The following is a 20,457-nucleotide window of genomic DNA, read 5'->3' as shown; positions in this document are numbered from 1 at the left end:
AACAAACTACAGAGAAGTGAAGTGAAAGGGCTAGTTCTGTGTCCCTTCATGCAGTAAGTAACATTTATGCTGAGATCAGCATAGGGTGCCTTGCTAACACACTTTCCCTCTTCCCCATCTACTACCCAATGCAGTCACACTTTCTTCATTCCAGAACTAAGCATAGACTCACTCTAAGTGTGAATCAGTGTATTATACTAAAATGGGACAAATAAATCATCTTTATTGTTGAATTCCCAACAGAGGAAGTAACGAGGGGTGTGGTTGGTGGGGGGAGAAGTGTGGGAAAGAGTGAAGAAGGTTTTCTAGAAACCCTGAACTCATAACATGTATGTAAGCCTGTTATTCAGGATCCTACAAGTACAACTCTGGTAAGACTCACGCTTACCTTGTGCCACTGAGGCTTGTCTTTATAGAAACCCTATGGCATACCTCTACATCTACCCTTATACTAACACGACTACTAACGCTACTAATCAGCATTGCTACTTATTGAAAGCTGGGCTCTGTGCTAGGTGTTTTAAAAACATTATTTTTACTCATTAAAACAACCCTAAAAGATAAGTAAGTATGATTATTCCCATTTTACAGATGGGGGAGTTGAAGGTCAGCAAGCTAAGGTGGCTTCCCAAAAGCTATAGATAAATCAAGTTCTGTCAAATCCCCTGATTCTTTCATTCACATGTTTGCTGCCCCGTTTTTTCTGTACATTTCAAGGACATTATTTTGTTAGAAGGCAAAGCTTATGAGATCTGCTTTGGATTGTTCAAACTTGCTTTATATCATCATCAAGCAATTCAATTCTCCAAATATAAAACTATAAGTATACACATGGTGGGCATCATTTTAAAATATGATATCCAAATACATTTTCTGAAAAACTTCTTTTAAAATAGTATTCTGCAAAACATCTACCAAATTTTTAAAAATATATCCTGGTTTTACCTATTTCACTGTACTTTAACTTGTGTTCATAAACACTACAGGGCAACCCAATGTAATATATGTGCTCTAAAAATGTATACTGTGCAAATTACAGCAGAGAAATTGTCTCTCCTCAAACTTATCAACAGCATAAATTTATACACATTTGAAGGTGCACTAACTACAGATCAGCTAATAAATAAATAGGTGATAGATAGATAGGGATAGAACCAGAGATATATTTATAAACATACATCATGTCCTATGAGGATGCCAAAGACTAGTCAAACAAATTTGCTCAATATATTTAACTCTGTTTCTAAAATGTCAAGGTACATTGTGGCTCAGTTACCTTACAAATCAGCCTGGGATGTTTTCTAACCGACTACTACAAATAACAAGGCATTTTAATCTCAATCTGAATCACAGCTCTTGCTTCATTCTCCTCACAGTGTGGGTCAAATTTCAATAATCCTAATGATAATTATGATAAAAAATCATAAAGATGATCATGATAAAATGAAGGAACCAACAACAATAGTTGATAACTGTATTTAGGACATTAAATAGTCCAGGTCTTATACTTTAAATATACCATGTCCTTTAACTTTAGAACACTTTTTTGAAGATAGGATGCTCTTTTTGCTCTTGTACAAGACAAGAACTTAACCTCTGGAATGAACTGTGTAAGCTCACATCCCGACTCTGCAACAAATCAACTGAGTCACCTTAGAACACCAACTCAACTTCTCTCTACATCATCTTCCTCCTCTGTAAAACCTGGAAAATCATTGTCCCTACCTCATAGGTTTCTTGTGAGAAGTAAGTGAAATAAATACAGATAAAGTGCTTAGAAAAGTGTCTGGCCAATAGTAAATGCTTAAAGCATTTGCTGTGATTCTGCCTACTCTTTAGGGAAAATCATTTGAAAATGACAAAGCTCATGACTTTCTATTATACTTGATATGGCTAAAGTCTTGGTGGAAAAAAAAGCCAAACATTGTCATACCTGTGTATCCAGTTTTGCAAACACAGTTGAAGCCTCCTGGAAAGTTCTGGCAGACGGCACTGTTCTTACAGGGACTAGGCAGGCACTCGTTGATATCTCTCTCACAGGCCCTGCCAGTGAAGCCATCTGGGCAGCTGCATGAAAATCCTCCCACTAAATTGTGACAGGTCCCACCATTGTGGCAAGGGGACGGAAGGCATTCGTCTATGTCTATTTCACACCAGCTGCCAGTATAGCCTGGCAGACACTTGCATAAGAAAGGCTGCAAAGGTTCATTTGCCACGATGATGACTGGAAGGCTCTCGTGGCTCTTTAATTTGAAGCTCACGGCCAGTCTCCTTACACAGCTCCCTCCGTTCTGACATGGGCCAGGAGCACAGGAGTCGTGATCCACAGATTCTACCTTCACTCCACTCTGCCGGAAGAGGATCTCTTTGATGCTTTCGAAGAAGGTGGCTACACCACTGGGATTCACATACTGATTATGGTTTCGCTTCACAGCTGCCAAAAGAAACGTTCTATTGTTCCCTTCATAGGCCCCATACAGTTGCACAGCGGTCCCAAGGCCAGTCAGCTGTGAACTGGCAATGCGTAAGAAATGAAGGTAGTGGTTCGTCAAGAAGTCCTTTACGCTTGGTACACTGAGACGCAGTAGGATGCTGTTATCCACTGTCGTGTTGGAAAATCCAGTGAAGAAAACTCGGATATTGCTCGTGACCGTGCTGTGGACGCCATCATTACTGAGGACAGTCAGATCAAACGTGCCATCTGTGGACCTTGGCTGGGAACTCAGATTGCAAGTGCCCCTTGGAATACTGAAGAGGCTCGTAACTCCCGAAGTCAGGGAGCAGTGGAAGGTGTCTAACACATCGGGATCCTGTGGCTTCACGGAGCCTAAAATCCCACCAGGAAACAAGTTGCCGTAATAGTTAACAAATATCTCCACTGTCCGAGACTGTGAAGGGTTGTCGTTTTGGTCTATCACTGTGATATGCACGGTTCCTGTGGAAGACATCTGAGGAACACCGGAGTCCCTAGTGACCACAGACAGATAGAAGTCTGCAATTTGCTCTCTGTCAATCTCTCTAGTCGTGCTCAGAACTCCAGCAGTGTTCAGACTAAAATAGCTGGTGGCAGGACCCGTGCTCAGCAAGTAATAGGTAAAGGGGCCTTGATTTGGAGGGAGGTCAGGATCCGTGGACTGAAGGGTCATCACCAGAGTTCCTGGGCGTTTGTTTTCCATAACTTCTCCCTCACTGATGGTCAGCATAGGCCCATTATCATTTATATCTTCCAGGGTGACTAATAAGGAGGCACTTCCTGTAGCTGAGGGGGTCCCTGAATCCACAGCTAAAACCGTGAGATTATAGATGGGTAGGGTTTCTCGATCTAATTCTGCAGTAACGGTGATCTGTCCTGTCTGTGGATTAATGGAAAAGGCACCATTTTCATTCCCTGATCCAATAAAATAGGAAAACCTACTCCAGCTGGGAACAGAGTCTGAGTCGAAGGCACTGACAAAGGTCACATGAGTTCCCGTTGGGACCCCTTCACTGATCTGAACACTGTAGATGTTTAGACTAAAAACGGGTGGGTCATTGGCATCAAGCACAGTGACATTTACAGTGACCTCATCGATGTCTGCACCCCTAATGCTGCCAAAATTCTTGGCCACTACCTTCAAAGATACCCTTTCTTCTTTTTCTCTATCAAGAAGTCCAGAAACATAAATTTGTCCAGTCTTCTTGTTGATCTGGAAACCCTTCTTTCTACTGTTACCAAAAATCAAATAATGCACTTCCCCATCGGTGCCCAAATCACGGTCACTGGCAAACACTTCTCCAACAATAGTACCTTTAGGAGCTGCTTCTGAGATTTCAAAATAGTAAAGTTTGGAAACAAAACGAGGCACATATTCATTTGTCCCTTTTAACTGTATATTAACAGTGGCAAAACTGCACCTTTCTTCATCGGGGACATTGAAAGCTTTCACAGTAAGGTGGTAGCTCTGCTTGGTTTCAAAATCCAAGAAGCCTTGAGTGGTGATGACTCCTGTGTTGGGGTCAATGACAAAGAGGTCACTGTCAGATGACTGTATAGTATATGCAGTCACAGCATTGGTTCCAGAGTCGGCATCCGTTGCATTTAGGTGGATAACTGTCGTCCCACTGGGGGCATTTTCCAAAACAGTGGGGAAATATTCATCAGGGAGGAACACTGGAGAATTGTCATTCACATCAATCACATCTACAGTCACACTGCAGTAACCAGTCCTTGCAACCCAGCCTCCATCTGTAGCACTAATAGTCATTTCATGTTTCTGGCATAGCTCATAATCAAGAGCTTTGGCCAGTGTTAATACACCTGTGGAGGAATTGATTGCAAAGATGCCTTCTTCATTTCCTGAGGAAATGCTGTACTTAATCAAGCCATTCATAGCCATGTCTCTATCTCTTGCAGAAACGGTTCTGACAATGGCCCCAATACTATGGCTTTCAGGGATGGTTGCACTCATGTGGCTTTGAGAGAATTCAGGTGTGTGGTAGTTTTCCTCAGTGACAATTATTTGAACAGTTGCTTGGGATGAAAGCGGAGGGTTTCCCTTATCCTTCGCGGTGACAGTGATCAAAAAGTTTTGATTCAAGTCAGATATCAGGGGAGCTGCTACTGAAATCCACCCTGTATTATTGTCTAACTTAAATTTTCCCAAATGATTTTCATTCGAAATGAAATACTCCACTTCAGAATTCAATCCAAAATCTTTCTCATCTACTGCAGTAACTTTGATTAACTTTGTACCGATTTTAACATGTTTGGTGACTGGAGTAAAATATGCAGTTTTAAGAAATTGTGGTGCGTTGTCATTACTGTCCACCGTGTTGATGGTAACTGTTGTCTCACTAAGTAACGCAGGATTACCTCGATCTGAAGATGTCACTATAAAGCTATGTCTGTTGATGTTCACGTTACTGAAGCCACTGACGTTCTGGTATATTAAGACCTGTTTATTGAAAATCTCTCCTGTGGTGGCATTAATCCTGAAGTACTCTGACTGAGATTTTATAAAATAAAACACTTGTCCGTTTGATCCCTCATCAGGGTCTGTTGCAGATACCTGAGTCACTCTGGAGCCGATTTCAGTAAGTTCAGGAAAATCTAAGTAATAGGATGGTCTGCTAAATCTTGGGGCATTGTCATTGACATCTGTCACAAATATTGTGACATCTGTACTTACAGTCCACCCAGAATCGTGGGCAGAAACTCGGATTCTGTAACGGTCTGTGTCTTCTCTATTTAAAGGTCTACTAATTACAATATCCCCAGTGCTGGGATTAATCGTAAACGGAAGACTTGTGTCCATTATAGAATACCTACTAACTGCATTTACACCAATATCTTCATCAGAAGTTGTGACACGTGTAACTGTGTACCCTAATGGGGAATTTTCAGGAACATGGGCACTGAATATTTGCGAAAACCTAGGGGCATTATCATTTTCATCTAAAATGTTAATGATGACTTTTACTGAGGTGCTCTGAGAAGGGGAGCCTTTGTCTGAGGACTTTATGGTAAGCACGTACTGAGATATTTTTTCCCGGTCTAAAGGTCGAATGCTTCTAATTTCACCAGTAGCATGATTGATACTGAAACTATGTTCTCTGTTGCCATTAACAATTTCATAGTCTAACTGTCCATTGGGTCCACTATCCTTGTCCACTGCAGAAACAGTAAGTATTTTTCGAGGAGAAAGGTTTTCCAGTATTTCAGATACAAATGGATCTTCCTTAAAAACTGGGGAATTATCATTGACATCTAATACTGTTATGTCAAGTTTCTCATAAGAGGAGAAAGGAGGGAAACCTCCATCTCTGGCTTCTATCCATACAACATATTTTTGTATCTTTTCGAAATCCAGAGGTTGACTAATGGACACCTGCCCTGATAGCTGATCAGTCTGAAATGTGTTGCCAAGATTCCCACTTGCAATATAATAGGACAGAGGTTCTCCTCTCAAGGAGGACCCTGTTATGGTAGTGACAAGAGTGCCTACTGGTTGGTCTTCAGGAAACACGAAAGTTTGTTCTTTGGCTCTGACTTTAGGGAAATCTGCTTTGTTCACAAATCGAACAGTCACTGTTGTAGAATCTGTCTTTGGAAATGAGCCACCATCTTTTACGTGCACAGAAAATGTCACTTCTGAAGTACCATTTAGTGGTCTGGCTGCCATAATAGCTCCTCTCAGTGGGTCAATGTGAAATTTTTCAGAGTTTCTACCCGAAAGAGAATAATGTAGTTCAGCATTGGGTCCAAAATCAGCATCTGTGACAGTAACCGCAAAGACGAAGGAACCTATAAAAGAGGGAGTGTGCAGTTATAATCTCATGGAACCCCAATAAAACATTTGATAGTAAGTTAAAACACTATATTAAAACTATATATAAAACACTATAGTGCTACCTGACATAACTTTATTTCCCCATGATTACTAGTGGAGAACAGTACCTCTTATATTGTCTCTGAAGTTCCCCAGTCAAATCTAACAATAGTCTTCAGGAACTGACCTGCCATTATCTACCTAAAACCCATGCAGTCTAGTGAATTTAATAATTTTCAGTATGCCTTTGCGAGAAGCACAGGGAAGGGCAACGGCTAATCCTTCCGAATTATAGTTCCTAGGAGAAAAATCTGTACATAACAGAACTTCCAACAAACTTCCAAAAATGAATTACCTTTTATGTAATCATGTCAACAAAAATAATATGTTTAAAAAATTACTGTTGATTCCTTATACCCACTCTTTTCTAGCAAAATTCTCTTATCTGTGAACTATTCTCATATGGAGATGAAGTGTATATATGTATGCGTGCATATATATATATATATATTAGAACAATTATAAATTACACACACACACATATATGAACAATTATAAAGTACACACACACACACACACACACACACACACACACACACACACATATAAACAATGATAAAGTAGTAAGAAATAAGAACTGAGGAAGAATGGACTCAATTTGGATTCCAAAAGTCAATGCTTGGGATGAGGGCCAATTGGACAGATTGTAGACGAGATAACGCTGAAAAGCTGCCATAAGGACGTGTTTTCGATGAACTTATTCAGAAACCTTTCCCAAACCTGCACTCCTACCCGTAACAGAAGAGTTTGTGACACAAGTGAAAAGTCTCTAATTTAAAAAAGGCCAGTGATTCTGATTAATTATAGCATGTCTAATGAGGGAAAAAATGCTTAAGCCTTACTCACTTTGTACAGGAGATGTTATATTGCATCACCACACATTGGGTGTGATTAGAATCATGCCTGCCAGCATCATTTCAGCTGAAGGCCGTCATCAGGGATTTATGACTTCACTATTGACATTTCCTTTTGATAGAAATTTGGCACAATAATTTATGGATTTTATACTTGCAATTGGTATCAATTAGACCTTCTCAAGTGAATAGAAGATCAAAGATCACTAGAGGAGAAATCCTGCATCCGTTTTTTTGTTTTTCTAATTAAAAATATCTTAAAGCAAGGAAAATTAATTATGGCCTTTATTTGTATATTTTCCTGTTTCAAAATTCATTTCAAAAATTACCAATGGCAGATGATTTGTGTAGTGCCTAAGAGAGTAGGCCATTCCTTGCAAAGAAACAAACAAAACCAAACTAAATTTAAAAGAGATGCAGAAAGCTAAATACATATTGTCAATACGAAAGTCGTTCATGAACGGCTTCATAGTCATACTAACGGAAGAAAAACTTCATTCATCAAGACTAGAGTAAAATATTTACAGTAATAATTAACTAGAAGGATTCCTTCATTAAACCTTTTGAAAACTTATCTATCTATGAAGAATTGAATAAAATATTCAGTTTCTACTAAGAAATACAGTTGAAGGCCTATTACTTCCCAGATAATGTTTCAGGTGCTTGGATACGGCATGGAAAAAGAGATAATGTCCCTCCTATCAAGGAACACACAAATTACATCTCAGGACAGAACCCTCCTTGACTACAAAGTGAAATCTATTCTAATCTTTAACAATATTCAAGTAAAATTAAGAAACAGCACTAGGAAAGGTGTGGCAATTATAAAACCTTAAATACAATTAGTCTGGGAAGAAAGAATTAATTTGCAAGATTCGATGTTCCTTCAATTTATTTAGGCAAGAGTTGAATTTTAGAGGATTTGCCAACTTTGGCTATATCAGAAATATACACGTAAAAATAACAGCAATGTAATTATAGAAAGTGTCCAATGTATAGTTTTTATTCATCTATGAGACCTCCGAGTTGGTTTGGTTACCTGGAAGAGTAGGGGATGGGATATGTGTGACATACGGGTGATGCTGAAACCTTGGTGGGTTGTCGTTGACGTCAGTCACCGTGACGAGCACACTGGTGGAACTGGAAAGAGGCTCCGGGGATCCAGCATCACATGCGACAACCACTAAAGTATAATTCTCTTTTGTTTCCCTGTCTAGCAACGCACTGGTGATGATTTGTCCTGTGGATGGGTTGATGGTGAACTGAGAATTTCCACCAATGATCCTATAACTAAAGCAGAGAGCAGACGTGGGCATATTTCTTCCAGTTTTAATGCTGCAACATCTATTTACTATAATTTAATGACCGAGGCAGAAATGTCAAGAAAAACATTACACGTAAGATCACACAACAACGAAAGGATATGGCGAGTTCAAATTTTATGTGAACATCACATTAACAATCTTTATTGTGAGATATCCCATGACCTCAAGCAGGTCCTCACAAGGTTTGTGGGTTTCTTAAATCATGCAAGTCCCCAGAATATACCCAGAAGACTATTGTGTTTTAAATAAACCAGCCTGAGAGCATAAATCAGGGCCTTGCTCTAATATTGTGGTCAGTGGCCAGGATCACAAATGAACATCTGTTAAATGAATCTAAAAATTATTTTTTCTGCTGTGCACCATAATATACCAGAAAAGTCAGTGGAAGATCTTTTTCTTTAAAGACCAAACAAAGTATTTGACACATACTGACTGTCCAGAACAACTCAAGAACTGATTATTTATACAGAGACATTCCTAGTTACTAATTCTCTCATTTGCTATTCCTCATATGGCCATGCTGCTTTGCTTTCTTGTTGTAAGGAGAGGTATGACATCTTCATGGATATTTTGATGCTAACCAGATTGTTAGCGGGGAGGAGTTTCCACTGAGAATAGCTTCTATCTTCTTTCTGAAGAAAAAAGCTGTCTGTATATATTCCTGAGAGGTCAGCTAGGAAAGAAGTAGCTAAGCTTGAAGGTTCAGAAGCTGGCTGGGGTCCATAATTTTTTAAGTTGGAGGGTAGCGAGATAATAGACATCTTTCAAAGCTTTCTCCTTTATGCCAACAAAGAAATGCCCTTGTTGGAACTAACTGGTGTTTCTATAGTTTGGTTTGTGTCCATAAAAACGTAGCAACAGCAAGTGCCTAATAGAAACAGCAAGAAAAACCTTGCATTGCAGCCAGTGCACATTTCTCCTATGAAGTTCATCATTTAAAACAAACATTTCAGCATCTTCATCCTTTTTAGAGACATAATGAACCGTTGGGAGCTATTTCTTTTTTTTTAAATAGAGGTTCTATAAAATGAGAGCTAAATAGAAAAAGAATAAAGAAGGAATTTGGTTGAGAAATGATATTAATATTGATAAAGTACTTGGTATCACTCAGATTTGAACACCCTTTGACACACCCACATGCCACGATCAGGAGTGAGAACAGCACTGACTATATTTCCTGGACCAGAAATGACTTTACAAAGTGTAATTACTATGCTTACACAGTAGAAGATATCTATTCCCTTTATCAAAATAAAAATAACAAAGGTTTGTAAATGATTTCTCAAAGTTAGAAATTCAGGACTCATGAAATCATCATATTGCCTTACCTTTTGGAGGAAGTCTGTAGACACCTGGATTATGAGAATTACGTGATCTTACTTTGGGAAACTTTGCTTCTATCGGTAGGTGTAGAAATGACCAAATAAGTTAATAGGGGTTGGAACAAGTGCTTCATAGTGCCACAAGCTTTCTTACAGCTTTATGGCAGCAAAGGTCAGGGTTCACTCAAATATTTGTTCCCTTAAGCATTTACAAATAAAAATAAGAGGGAGGCAAAATGTATGTAAATTTGATTTGGATGCTTTGTATGTGAGAAGACCATGGTATGTTAGAATGAACAACGTGTTGAAAGGCAAATGATGTGAGTTCTGGCCCAGGTTGAACTAAATAATCCATAGAGGAACTCTGTACTATAAATTCTTATTCTTTATTTTATGCTATTGCACATAAGATTGTCTGTTTAAAAGTAGGTAATATATTTATTAGTTTTAAAAATTAAAGAATAAAAGTGTATCAATAGTGTATTTTAAATATGAGATATTCTTTAGTATCTCACAATATCTATAATACCAGTTTCAATCAAATTTATTCTTGTAAGTTACAAAAAGAAAGAGATAAAAGAAACATAGGGGACAATATAAATGGATGGACTGCTGAGATCACATGCCCAGGTTTTCCCTACTTGTATTATTTGAGTCTTGTTTCACTTCTCATCTTTTCATGCATCTCTCTCCTGCTTCTCTGGTCCACATTAATTTCTTTTAAGGTTATGAACTTAGATCAAGTCTTGTGCTACCTTCTTAACAGCTAAACACCTATGCTGTTCTTTACAACTTTGCAGCATCCTACTGTGTTCTTAGGGTGCACCCAGCAGACTACAAGGCATTTTATATACGCTCTCATTTAAGCCTCAGAACAATCCTAACAGTTTGGTTTTGTACTACATTTTTTATCGATGAGGAATCTGAGTCTAAGGGAGGCTAATCTAGTTGCACAGAGAAACATGAAATCTATAAATGGTACATGGAGACTTTGAACTTCTGTCTTTATGACTTCAACATGCACTTTTTCCATTATCCTACAGTAGATGGAAGGTGGGACACAGCCTGGGGGGATGTGGGTGAGACAAGGCACACTGTAGCTCTTGCTAAGGCCAAAAGGGACTCTTGCTCAGGTTTGTCGATGTAGAATCAGTTTACAATGATTTAGTTCAATGCAAATCAACAAGGTGTTAATTTTTTTTCTGACTCAAGAAATTACTGTTTCAAATTACTGGCATAAACTTATCATTGTTATCTAAAATCTAAATCAACTGTTGTTGCATTTGTAAAGCTGAAATATCCCCATTTGATTTTTTGAACATTTTTTTACCTCTTCCTGAGATTTGCTACGGTCATAAGGCACTGCACTGTGGGCTGCTAGAATACAGTGATTTAGTAATAGTTTAGAAACTGGACTTTGGAACACAGTTCCCTTGGACATGAATTTTGATCTCATTCAAGTACTTAAATTCATAGAGTTTCTTAGCCTTTCTAAGTCTTCTCTATCTATAAAGTATTATACATATATGTATTCCTTTCATTTGGTAGTTTTGAGCATCAAATGTAATTTCTTTTGAAAAGCACTTGGCAGAGTAATTAGTATGTGACAAGAATTCAAAGTTTAGGTTTACACACCTAACAGTATATATACGTACATAATTATAATAATCTATTATATATAATCTCTTATAATCCATCTTTAGGTAAATGGATGAACTAATAGAGACATGGAAAAGTAGGTAAAAAAAATTCTGTGCTCAAGCTTATACCCTAGATGGAAGAAAGACACATGGAAAAGTAAATACAAAACCAGGCAGTATGTTTAAGTGCTATGAAATTGCTCAGAAGCGTTGTTTAGGGAATTCAGAAGACAAAGAGATCACTTTTGATAGAAAAGCCTTTCTTGGAGAAATGTAAATTTAGGCTAAGTCTTAAGGAGGTTACCCACCTTACAATAATATCGTAAAGGGAGAATGAAGGTATTTTAGGCTAGGAGTCAACAATTTTTTTTCTGTAAAGGACCAGTTAGTAAATACTTTCAGCTCTTTAGGCCATCAGATCTCTGTTGCAACACTCAACTTGCTGTTTTAATGCAAAAGCAGCCACAGACGATACGTACATGAATGGGCATAGCTATTTTTCAGTAACACTTTATTTACAAAACTAGGCACTGGGTCGAATTTGGCTTGCAGGCTGCTGTTTGCAGAACCCTGGTCTAGGATATAGAAGGATTTGAACAGAGCCATAATGCTTGGAAAAGCACAGGTCCTTTTCCCAGGAGCAGAAAGTGATCCAGTGAGGCTGAAAGTTTGGCTATACATTTGTACAGAATAAGCTTGGAAAGATGCTGGGACTGTTTACGGAGTGGCTGGAATATGCAGACTGGGCGTTATGCCCTAGGCAAACTGGAAGTTGAAAGATGTTGAGGAGGGGGGAGTATCGTTAAAGCTACGCCACTGAGCTAGCTGTTTCATGTTACTGCCATTTTCCTTTCATTCACTGACTCAGGCTTTGCTTTATCCAAATCACTTTCTACAACACTGAGAGAGGAATCATCATAAAACATAAACTAATCATGTTATTGCCCATCTTAAAACATTTCAGCTGTTTCTCCTACTAGACACAGAAAGAAATGTGAATTTTCTCCTATGGTATACAAGGCCCATTCCTAACCCACACCAACCATACTGAAGAGCTTTGTTTTTCTGATGCTGTGTTTTTGCATAGATTTGGCTGTGCACCTGTTATTGTCTTTCCCTAGAATGCCTTTCATCCCTTGTTTGTCCATAAGCAACTCCTCTGTCTTTCCAAAACTCATCAATTACTTGAAGCTTATACTTATTTCCTCAGGTATCACTGAGTATGCTGTTCTTTCCACACATTCTGTTTAAACTATACTTGTTACAAGGTACTATAATTGTAATATTGCAAAATTACCTTCTATATTAAAGTGTTCTTATTAGAACTGAAGTGCTTAACTCCTCAGAACTTAACAAAGTATCTGGGACATCGTAAGGGCTCCAAGATTATACAGGATCATGTAATATATAGATTGGAAGGATTAGAAACCAGAGTAAGGAAAGTAAGTTAATTTTTATTATAATAGTCCAGGCATGATGTAATTATGGACTGAACTAGGGTCTTGGCAGGAGGGATGCACAGAAAAGAATGCGTGCCAGAGGCATTAGGAAAGAAGAAACATGAAAACTTGTCCACTGAGTGAGCGTAGGGGGAGAGGATGACTGTTAGCCATCAAGATGGGAGGATGAAGAAAGCAAGGCAACATCATTAAAAGAGCGCAGTACACCAAGATGAGAAACAGAAAAGGTTATTAGTTTCTGATATGTTGTTCTTATGACTTCTACCTCTATGTAGAAGTGCCTCCTAGAGAGTTTGAAAGACAGGTGGGAATCTCCAGGGTGGAGTCAGTGTTGATACAATAGGTTTAGAGGTTTTCTGTCTAGTTTTCTGGGTAACTTTTCTCATGGCTGCAGCCATGGAAATGGATGATTCTCTACTCTCTCTCTCTTTTACTCTTTCTCTCTCTCTCTCTCACACACACACACACACGCACACATACACACACGTGCGGGAAAATAAAGAAAGGAAAGAAAAGGACTGAGAAAAAATGCTGTGGCGAAGGTCCAAATTTCTTTGGAGAGCTAGAAAGAGGGGATACAGAAGGCAAATTAGAAGATGTGGTCAGAGACGCAGGATGAGAAATAAGAAATAACATTTACACAGACACTGAGGAGAAAAAAATAATGTCAATAAGAAAGGCTGACCTGTGGTGCAAATATTGCAAAAGGCAAAGGAAAATAAAGACTCAGAAATCACTGGACTTGATAAATTTCAGTAGAATCTTCGAATAGTCTTTTTTGGTAAAGCAATGGAGGAGAAAGACTGAGAGATTTTCAAGAATAAATGGCCAGAGAAAACTATGAGGCAGTAACCCACCCTCTCAAAAATGTGGTGTGAAAACTGTGAGGAAAAGCAGCAGTTGTAAAGAATACTAGGATCATTCATTTAATGCATTTATTTAGGTGCCAGTCACTACTATGTTGTAGAAGAATATATTAGGAATAAAATAGATATTAGAGTGATGAAAAGAAAAAAAAAAACTAGTATAAATTTAGTGACTTTCATGTCCCAATAATGTGTTAGAGACATTTGCACATATTAACTGATTCCATATATGATACTTGGCACCTAGTAATTGGTCAATATATATTTAATTCTCACAAATTTCGAAAGTAGCAATTCTTAACTCCACTTTTACTGATGGATACACTGAGCCTTAGAGACACTAAAATGACTTTCCTAAGTCATGTAAGTAAATAAAGGAACCAGAACTCAATACCAGATATTCTGAGCATTTCTATAGGGATAAAGGTATGATCAAGGAAAGAAGGATTACCTGAAGATCCAGAGCAAAATGTAGTAACTGTTGAATTAATGATTTGAGGGAAATCGAATGGGATGGGATTAGGAGCACAGAGAAAGGGATTTGCCTTTGAATGTCAACCCTGTTGATACAGTTTTGTGACTTTCTCCAATGTTATGACAGAAAAGAATTAAAAGTGAGGTTTTGAATGGAGATTTGGTCAGTTGGGGAAAAAAAAGGAATATATTTCTATAACAGCTAAATTCTGGAATAGGTGTCTGGGAAACAAAGATATAAACTAGATAAAGATATAAACTAGATAAGCTAGTAATTAATGCAGGCTGGTTTACTAGAAGGGAAAATATTAAAAGTTACGTAAAGTGTTTAACTCAAAATAAGTATTCCATCCATTAAAATGCATAACTTGATCAAACTGGTAGAAAGAAGAATAGAAATAAATATTTTGGGGGTAGCTGCTGTGCAAAAGATCATGTTAGACCATATGGGAAAATTAACATCACACATAAAAGGTTGTGCTTTTAGAGAGTCCATCAGTAGTTGGGTAAATGACTTAAATATGTAATACTTAAATAGTCAATATAAACATTAATACATAAAAGCTCTGTTAACCAGAGGAAAAAGTGGATTTTCTCCAGGATTCCATGAATAGCAAGGAGTGATTAACATCCAAAATATATATTCCATTAAAAACATATCAAGCCAGAGTAAATAAGATTTAGGTTGGCATAACAACTTACTATTCTGTGAAAATATTTTTCATTTAAGTTGTAATATTTGTCAATTTAAAGTGAACATAATAGTTTTTTGCAAGATAAAAATGGCATGAATTTTTATCATATCTGACTATAGGATGGCACAGTCGTTTGAAGACTTTTCACCGATGGGTTTTAGCCCAGGGACTCTTGGCTGGCCATGGCTGCTTTGACAAAGAGAGTATTATGGAAGTGATTCTACGCCGTTTCAAGGCCTGGCCTTTAAGAGCATTAGCAGCTTTCACCGGAGGTCCCTGTAACCCAGAGGTTCTTCTACCATATAAAGAAGTCCAACTACCCTGCTGAAGAACCACACTGAGAAGCTCTGAGATCGCATGATCAGAGAAGGGGTCCAGCTGAGCCTAAAGTTCCAGCCATCCCTGCCAAGCCACCAGGCATGCGAGTGATGCTATCTTGGACCCTCTAGGACACAGTCACCAGGTAAATACCATAAGTGACACTAGTCAACCACAAGAAGCAGAAGAATCTCCCACTGACCTGTGCCCTAATTCCTCAACTACAAAATAATGAGATACAATAAAAATATAAATAAAATGAATAAGATAAAATTTTAGAATGATACATAAAATCATTATTGTTTTAATCCTAATTTTAGGCATAGTTGGTTATTCAGCAATAGATAACCACAACTGGGCTATGAGTTAATGCTACAGAATTTCAGCAAAATGAAGCATTGTGTGCATTTAGTCCAAAGACTAATGTTTAATGAGAAAAATAATTAAAATTTACAAAGTAACATGTACCTGATAACTGCATTTGTTGAAGCATCAGCATCTGAGGCATTTACCAATAAAACATCTGTCCCCGTTGGGTCATCTTCAGGAATTGTTGTGAAATACATTTTACTGGCAAAAGTGGGGACATTGTCATTGACATCATCCACTATGACATTGATAGTTCCAGTTCCAGTCAGAGCAGGGGATCCTAGAAGGAAAAGAAAATCAAGTCTTAATGTTCATAAATAACAAAAATAATAGCAAACTTAACAATTAGCTGTAGACAGAACTATGGAAGAGAATTTAGAAGACATCCCAAAGTAAAATTTGTGAACACATAGGCAAGTGATCGAGTGATTTTTAGTGTTGTTACAAGAAAAAAATATTTTTATTTAGGGACTAGTATTCCAGCTCTTTCCTAGTGATACTGCACAAAAGGAATACGTCAACCTCTTATTCTATTTTAAAGGTGCTGATTCAGCAATGCAGAACACAACAATATCATTTAAATGCCACAAAAGAGGCACTTACAGTAAAATAGCTCAAGCCAGATTTGGAGAATACCCCTGGGCCTGGAATAGCTGGCCAGCTGACAAGGCAGAGTTAAAAACTGTATTCCTAGATGTGACTCTCAATGCTATTGTCAACAAAATTCAACTGGGCTTCTGAGGCCTTTAAACCCCCTTTTCTGTACTAACCAATATTTGTTTGCAGAAATCTTAAAGAAGAAAGCTTCAAGTTAGCATCAAAACTCTAATCTTCCACTTGCTGGAAATAACACTATGTCAATGAGCTGACTTGAAATCATTTTTATTGCATGTATTTAATATTTAAGGTAAATGTGAAACAATTCATTTTTATTTCCTGTTCCAGTTCCGTTATCAGCATATAGTGAAAACCTAGCGTTTAACAAAATCTTGGGGTACACGGTCTGTACTACACAAGGTTAGCAGACTCTTTGAGGTGAGGATCAGATGACATATTTGGTTAGACTCTGTGGGTTGTCCCACAGGTAAATGGCAAATCATCTGCCCTTAGTTGTGTTTTCAAACTTTAATTTCTCTAAATAGAAATAATGAAAGTCTGTTTAACTGTATTTATGTACAATAAAATAAAGCCCTGGATACTCTTACTTTCTGTTTAAGATACTATTCTTTCTCCCATAAAATTATCTCCTGTTAAACAAAGTTTAAATTCTACTTATTTCCAGTACTCAACATTTTGTAAATAAAGCCATTCATTCACTCGCTCATTTGTTTCTCTGTAAAATGTTTATGGAGTAACTCTTTAGTATCAGGATGGTGTTGAGATTCACAGCCTTCCAATATTATTTTTTCATAATAATATTCTAGTGATTTGCTAGTATTTCCTTACTACTATTCAAACTTTTTCCTATTAGATTGTTATTACTGATGGCATAGTACCAATCAGCTTTTATGCTCAAATGTATAGGAACCAAAATCAACAGACTAGAAAATTAAGGAATGCAGTGGTTTTAGTGATCTGGTATTTTTGTGCTCTATGTAAGGAAGCTCAAATTCTACGTTAGATAAAAAATGTGTAAGACCACTTGAACTGGGCAGTGTAATGAGGCATGATACCTCCCGGAAACCTATGCAATTAAATTTAGGCTGCAAGCTGACCTTTGTTGCCATATATATCCTTCTCCGTGACATAATTTATATTAAGCGTTCCATTTACATTAACATATTTTTAAATTCATGACTGCAGAAATCCTACTTTTTAGGTGTTTGATTTTACATTAAAGGAAAGAAAACTAGTTCTCACTTTTTGCTTTTTTTGTACAATCGACTATAGATGTTTAGATACTGTAATTGCCTTTTTACTGGTAATTGCCTTTTTACTAGTCACTTAAACAATGGTAGGCTGATGTCACAAACATTTCACACCCAGAATAGATCTGGAAGTATTATAAACACTGAAGGAGGAAGCACATTAAAATAATACGTTTTAAATCTCACTCAACATATTAATAATGATAATTAATTAATAAAATAATTAATAATGATAAAATAAATAAAAAATAAAATAAATAAAAAATAAAATAATTAATAATGATAATTGCAAATATTTACTGAGTCTTTAGGTATTCAAGTACTGGTTGAAGACGTTTACTTGCATTGTCTAGTCTTCATAAGTTAGTACAACTCTTATCTCCATTTTATATATAAGTAAACTGAGAGAAAGGCTGAACAACATTTTTAGGGCCACAGACTTAGTGGGGAATGGAGCTGGGATTTGACTTGAATGTGGAGCTGTTGACTACTGGCAAAAAGCCATAAGGTGTTAGCGGCTGGACAGGTACTGCTCAGGGAGATGCTCTGGGACCCTGGGCAAGCCGATCCCCGAGAACAGCACGAGGCACAAGCTAGAGAAAAAGGTCCATCTGTGAGGGACCCTAGCTATTGTCGAGGTTGTTTGTGGAGCATTTGGAGACAACAGTCTGGTCATGAATTTTGAATTTTTCATAGCACATGTTAAAACCAAAATCAATTTTTCTGGGGTATTCTTTTTGGCCAATGTTTGGCCTAAAGCTCTTGAATGTGTTTAATTACATACAGCTGGATGAAATGGAAGTTAATGATGTGAATGATGTTAGTATTTCTCCCACTGGTTGCATTAAAAAAAATAACTAGAGGATATCTAGTGCTTTTGTGTGGACAGAAGGGGATATCATGGGAAGGAGGCTGTACATCTGATGAATTGAGAGAAGGGATAACTAAATCAATGTTCCAGAGGACATGAAGGGCTCTTTTATCTCTTTTATTGACATTGTACTCCACTCACTAAATCTGTCTCCTTATATGCAAAATGGGAATAATGAAAATAGGACCTACCTCAAAAGAGGTGTTGAGGGGAATGTAACATGCTTAGGATAGTCGCTGGTACATAGTTAAAATGTATTCTATAGTACTCTTTGTTGTTGAACTTGTTTTAGAAACAAAAAAATGGAACATTGACCTTTTAAAGGTCCATTTTTAATCCTACAGATTTCTGTGTCATAGTTCTCAGGATTTTTGTTCCTCCACAAAACTTTCAAGTCAATCCTATGATAATATTATTCAGGAAAAGATTTGGAATCATTCTTTTCTTTTAATGATTTTTTTGTAGTTATAAGTATATGAGATACTTAGCTTTCAAAACTTTCACAGCTTTGTGGAAGACGTTGAATTGAAAGTTTAAAAATGCAAAATCTAAAAATTTACAGTGAGAGTTTAAAGAAGACCTGAATACGTCTGATATGCTCTCTAATCAACAGTGTCTAAACTTGTTAAGAAATAACACAGTACTGCCAAACAAAGGTTTCATCTTTGGTATTCTAAAGTGTCTGATGACACACATATGGAAAACCTCATAAAATGATGACTAGATCATTTGGTCAGGAACATGTGATTTCTTTCCTTGTCTATAAACTACATAAATATTGTTGCTAATGTGTTTTCTGAATTAGTAAGCAAAAAGAACAAAACATTGTTTACCCAGGAAAATATTCAGCAAGTTCAATCTCCATACCAGAGAATAATTTTTTCACAAGATCTTAAAAGCGCACCAGCGACAACAGATGGGCCTGGCTTGAGAAATGGCCCCATAGGTAATCCCATATCCACATGGGACATCTTCTTAAGCCAAGAACCAGGCCCAGAGTCCCCTTTTCTCTTCTTATTAGCAGCCACAGCCCACTTTCAAAGCACTTGGGGTTCTTCTCTTCCTATTTTCTTCAAGAATTGATAGAATGAAACACAATCTCTACAGTGGCCTCACTTTCTTGTTGCCCCAGGGGATGTGCACGAAGGTCTTATTTACTTTTTAAAGTTTTACAAGGAAACTTCACAAAGACAACGTTCTACATTTCTAAGTCTTTTACTGAGATTTAACTTACTCCGAACTCTGCCTCCAATATTTTTCATTTATTCTTGGGGGTGGGGCTTTCCATCGCACACCTCACTCCAGCCTCAGACTTATGCACTATAGCAGGAGCTCCACAAGGCCCTTCCTCTGAGCTTTAGGCAGGGAGATGAAATCAAGGGACAAAAAGCAGCAATGCCCCTGGATTTCAAGTGAGTAAGCCTCATCTCTACACACTCTTCTCAGATGAAGGACACAAGTTCCCTAGTCCTTGGCCCACACAGATTTTAGTGCTTCCTCATCTCCTAATGGAGTGATGAAGTCTTGTTTTTGTTGTTGTTCTTGTTGCTTTTCTGTGTTTGTTTGCTTGTTTTTGAACCCTTCCTCTTAACTATGTGAAAAACTGGTCCTGGTGCTTATGTTCCTGTTTCCCCACATCTTTTTGGTTATAGCCCATGTGAAGTGCTGCATGATGTTCACTATTACTTTATCTTTGGTCCAGAACTTTCTGCTGGTTCCAGAGTCTCAATATTAGTATGTCAAAAACTCAAGTCTTAATTATTCTGTGTAAACTTAGCCCACATATTTTTATATAAATTGAAAAACATATGTGCAAATACATATACACATATATATTTATAGATACTTATTATTGAACATTTATTTGATAACAGATATATGTATGACTATCTTATATATGTATTACTCAGTTAATTTACAGATTCATGAAGTAAGTATTACTATTTAATTTTTTAAATAAAGAACTTTAGACCCAAAGAATTTGAGCAACTTACTTACATTCAGCCATAGTGGCAGAAGGAAATCAG

The 20,457-nt window shown here is 37.4% G+C and overlaps 1 protein-coding gene across 1 annotated transcript in view; it reads right to left on the bottom strand.

Moving 5' to 3' along the window:
- Nucleotides 1-20,457, bottom strand: part of FAT4 (FAT atypical cadherin 4) — a 173,075-nt gene that overhangs the window by 34,733 nt on the left and 117,885 nt on the right. Inside the window, exons 7-9 of the mRNA XM_012531341.3 lie at nt 15,791-15,971; nt 8,262-8,512; nt 1,934-6,283 (exon numbers count right to left, since the gene is read on the bottom strand). Coding sequence (XP_012386795.1) covers nt 1,934-6,283; nt 8,262-8,512; nt 15,791-15,971 — 4,782 coding nt within the window. The remainder of the gene's footprint in view (nt 1-1,933; nt 6,284-8,261; nt 8,513-15,790; nt 15,972-20,457) is intronic.

The sequence above is a fragment of the Orcinus orca genome, chromosome 4, assembly GCF_937001465.1.
Source record: "Orcinus orca chromosome 4, mOrcOrc1.1, whole genome shotgun sequence".
NCBI lineage: Eukaryota > Metazoa > Chordata > Mammalia > Artiodactyla > Delphinidae > Orcinus > Orcinus orca.
This window is presented reverse-complemented; position numbering and strand designations above follow the sequence as displayed.